Below are 4,368 nucleotides of genomic sequence, written 5' to 3'. Positions count from 1 at the left end.
TACACCCACGGAAAGTGACTTAATAAATGGAACCTCGCCAGTTATTATCCTTGCTAACAGCAGGCCCTTTCTTATTTGTCCTAATTAGCAAGACTGAAATGTCGGAGAAAAGAAGGGGAATATTCAATAAAATCTAAATTATTGAATGACTGTAAGATTTTGCCATCAGTTCAGCCATTCTTTACCTTCTTCAAAATGTCAAACAAATGGGGAATGCATATTTGCAACCCTGCCCTTCTGTTCTGTGCAACTGGAGGGCATACATTAAGCATATTAAGCGTATTCAGCTCTTGATCGTTGTCAAAACACTGCAATTGCCTCACGATTATTAACCTAGAAATATGCAGATGAGATACGCTCGCACGTGTTGTAGGGATGCTAAAGTAATGTTTATCTTGTGCTGGTCTAGTCTGGGGATGTGTTTGCTAAAGAGCTACTTGAAGCCCTGAAGATGTTGAACTAACCCGTTAGAGCCATGGGAAGGCTCAGGGAGGAAAACCTTCTGTGAAGGAAACACGGGCGAGACCGAGTGGCAGGCCCGGAGCCTTTGATGTGAGAGGTGGGAAGCGTTTACTTCTCCCGGGGAATCACCCCGACCGCCCTCCGGAGCTGCCGGTGCCAGACTCCGGCTTTCCGGGAACTACTCTGTTTTCTCAGCTGAGTGGTAGCATTTGTCCCGCATTGAACGCATCCCTGTCCTGACTGGCAGGAGCTTGAGAAACTTTCCTAAGGCTCCATCACCGTCAAAGCAAGGAGCTGGGGCAGGGCACCTTCCTCTGCTCGCCCTCCTGGCACCTCCCGCCTCCACCGCAACTTTGCCGGTTACTCTTTTCCCCTCTACACACCGCGAAGGTGGAAATGAGTGTCGGATTCAGAGAAACTACCATAGGAAACTCTGCTGTTAACCCAGGTGAACCCAGGTCTCAAAGCCAGGGGGATACTATTTAGGATCGTGCTGGTTGACATCAATAATGCTGACCTACCAATACCGGCAATACCGATGAAGATGTCAATAAAGCCAAGCACGTCGAGTCTAGGTGGAGCTGGCCCACGTCAGGTCCGCCGGGTGCTGATAACTGCAGGGACCGGAGTGAACCCGCAGGGCTTGGGGCTCCCCGGTTCAGTCCCGGCCCTGCACCCCCCAGCGGGGCTGCCGCCCCGGGCAGGGTGCCCCTGTGCGCAGGAGGGACACGGACCTCTCCTCCCCGAAGCTTAAGCGAACCAAGGTGGCCAGACGAGTGGACTCGAACACAGGCACCTCTGACCTGGGGACCACGGAGGCACAGACGATACGAGTCACAAGCAACCAGGACGGGTTCCCCGAAACCAGCGGGAGGAGTTTAATCTTTCGACGCACGAGGAGGTGGGATTTGAGAGGGTTGTGCCACACTCAGAAAAAGAAACACAGAAACAGCTATTTCTCACCCAAATATTCCACTCAAAGTGTCACTCAGGAGACCGAGAACAGAAATCATGTCTCTGCCCGGCTAAGAGGGTTTCTGTTCAGCCGGGGGATGCTGACGGCCCGTCCAGAGATCTGCACGAACTGAATTCAAGCCAAGCCTTCAAATGCCCGGCGGCTCTTGGGGAGCAGCAGATGCCCGAGAGGGACATCGCGCTCCAGCCGCCCCCGGGGTCCGGCCCGGCCTTCTGCCGGCCCCCGAGCGCGGCAGATAAGGGTTGTATATTATCTGAAGTTTCATTCTGCAGCACGGAGATAGCCCCGTGCTTGTAACTCATGCAAGGGATTCCCTTCAGCATTTCTTTGGAATCCCAAACTTTGAAGCATTTTCCCATATTATTTTATCCAGTTTTTAGACTCAAATATACGCAGGCTTAGTAGACTATGATTTAACCATGCCACATGGTTACCGAGACTGTAAATTTCTGACAATTTCTAAGGACAAGTCTTTTTTGGTGATAACGAAGTCCGCAGCCAAACACACATCCCGAGCGTCAGCACTGCTTCTTATAAATCACCCGGCGAGGAGCCAGAACTGACATTTCTTATGCACGACACAAACTTTCTCTGCAGAGAGTTATCTTTAACTCCAAAACGAAGCATCTGAAGACTGTGTGCTCTGGAGCCTTTGGAAATGCTCCATTTCTTCTGTGTTGCCTGCATAGAAAACTCCCAAGTCTGCCCCGGGTAAAGATTTCTTACAAGAAGGAAACGCCTTCAGAAGGGCCTTATCCTTCGTGTCAGGCAAGTTGTCCCAGCAAGCAAAGCGGCTCTTGGGAAAGAGCGAAATCCCCCTTTGGTCTCTCCCCAGGCTCTTGCAGTCCTGAGTGTCACGGGGCTTGCTTTATGCCACTAAAAGAAAGACATTGCACTCAATAAAAGCTTTATTTTAATAAGATGCCTTCATCGGGTTGGAACGAAAGGCGTGGTTTTCTCGAGGGGTCTCAAAGCCTCGTCCTCGCTAACAGTGCAAGCGCCTGGGTGTGCTTCCACCCGGGGCAGCAAGCCCACGAGCTGCCCCACGTTTTGTCACGCCACGGTCCTCTGCCTCGCGGGGCCGGAGGGGCCAAGGGCACTGGAGGCATTTGGGCACGAGAAGCCTCCTGCCACCGACAGCTTCGCAGGAAAAAAATGATGTTATTCTCGGTTCTTATCTGCTTATCGGGCTGGGTGTGGGTGGCAATGGCTCCCGAGGCCAGGTCCCAGGCTGGAAGGAGGCCGAGGAGGGAGCTCCCCCTGTGCTCCCTCCTTTCCTCCTCCACTGACCGACCGCTTCTCCTGGGCAACGCAGTTTCTGTTTTTCCTGGAATCAAAGAGCTGAAACCTCCCCACTGGCCCTCTCTGCTCACTCATCTCGAGATATTTTGTTTTAATCCCGTCGGTTTGGAGGGCAGAAGAATTACTGTCTTCCTCAGCACGTGAGTGAAAATCAAGCAATAGATATGAGTAAAGGCTAATTAACTATTTTCGTGGTGTGAGGGAGGAGGCAGAGCTCTGATAATTTGAGAACCTCCACTTACACATTTTCTTCGGATGTTTTGACCACCTCCCTTCTCTCAACTTTCCGTAAGGGGTGTTTTAATGGAGTAAATGTGCAAATAATAGTATTATGCTCGCCAGGCAACTGCTTGTTACCAATAATCTGGTATTTCTTTCGCCTGCAGTACCGAAACTGGTTATCACACCTTCTCCGCAAGGGGAATGAAAACCAAGCATAACGACACCAGTGACCTGATATCGGTTCCAGCGCTTGGAGGGAAATTTGGAAAAGCCGTTCCCCGGGAATTCCCTGTGTTCGCATGCTCATTGCTGCTGCGGCTTTCGAAAATGCCGCGCAGCAGCCACAGGCCGTGCATGCTGGGGAAGAGCACGTTGCTCCGGGGGAGGAAGGCGGCGCAGGGTGAGCACGGGCCGAAGCGGAGCCCCTCGAGCCGGGTGGCGCAGCTCAGCGCACCCCGCCCGCCGCCCGCTTCTCGGTTCCGCTGCAGCCGGCGGCTGCCGTTGCCCCGCCGAAGGCCGGGGGGCGGGTCGGCCCCCGGCCGGGGAGCCCGGCACCTGCCGCCCCGACACGCCCGAAGTCTTCCCGGTCTTGCGCTGCCCGGGCTTCGCAAGCAGATGGAGAACGGCCGGACGGGAGGGCGACGTCCCTTTGCTGGGAGGAAATCGGCTCCAGCCCCCCCATGCTCCGAGTGCGACAACCGCCTCCACGGAGGGGAATAAAACCCTTAGCCGAAGTGGGTTCACCTCCACGCACCCCCGTCTCAGCTCTACCTTCGCCCCCACACGCCCACCTCCTCAGTAGCTTCACTTTTCCCGAAGAAGCCAGGGCTTGGAGTGGCTCCCAGGAGTCCAAGGACCACATTTAATTCTTGCTTGGGTCGGGATCTCTGCTCTGTTTCAGGGCCAAAATTTGGATCCCGTCCCATACGATTATTCTGTCCACCGAAGAAGTTGTGCTTCCCCCCCAAAACTGCCTCAGGTCTGAGCGGAGTTTAATAGCAAAACTTTTTCCTCCATAACTCCGCAGAAGTGAGCTCTCTCGGAGCTAATTTTGCAGCTCCAGGTAGCTGTATTTTAATGATATAAAGCACCCCCTTAATGTAACAGTGGTGTGAGATCATGCTGCAAAATTATCAGACAATACGAAATAAATGGTTCAAGGATGAAATAGACATCTATCCTTTTTTTTTTTCTTACTTTTTTTTTTCCGTTTTACATCCATAAATCATCTATTGTAAGTATTGTTTAAATATAATACATTCAATTTAAGCGCGAACACAATATAATACAAACAGCACTCCTGGAATCAAATTAGAAACCGATTTATTTTGTAAGGGAAATTACATGAGAGTTGCTTTGAATCTCTATAATCACTTTCTGTACTTTCTGTTGTTTTATGCAAAAAA

General features: G+C 51.8%; 1 protein-coding gene across 1 annotated transcript; it reads left to right on the top strand.

Moving 5' to 3' along the window:
* Positions 1 to 1,924: 1,924 nt before the first annotated feature.
* On the top strand, positions 1,925 to 4,368 carry LOC118178754. Its single transcript, XM_035347500.1, has 2 exons — positions 1,925 to 2,880; positions 3,127 to 4,368. Exons 1-2 carry the CDS (start codon positions 2,360 to 2,362, stop codon positions 3,680 to 3,682), a joined length of 1,077 nt encoding a protein of 358 aa, XP_035203391.1. The 5' UTR covers positions 1,925 to 2,359; the 3' UTR covers positions 3,683 to 4,368.

Source organism: Oxyura jamaicensis, chromosome 27, assembly GCF_011077185.1.
Source record: "Oxyura jamaicensis isolate SHBP4307 breed ruddy duck chromosome 27, BPBGC_Ojam_1.0, whole genome shotgun sequence".
Classification (NCBI taxonomy): Eukaryota; Metazoa; Chordata; class Aves; order Anseriformes; family Anatidae; genus Oxyura; species Oxyura jamaicensis.
Note: the sequence above shows the minus strand (reverse complement) of the source record. Positions and strands in the feature narration are given on the sequence as shown.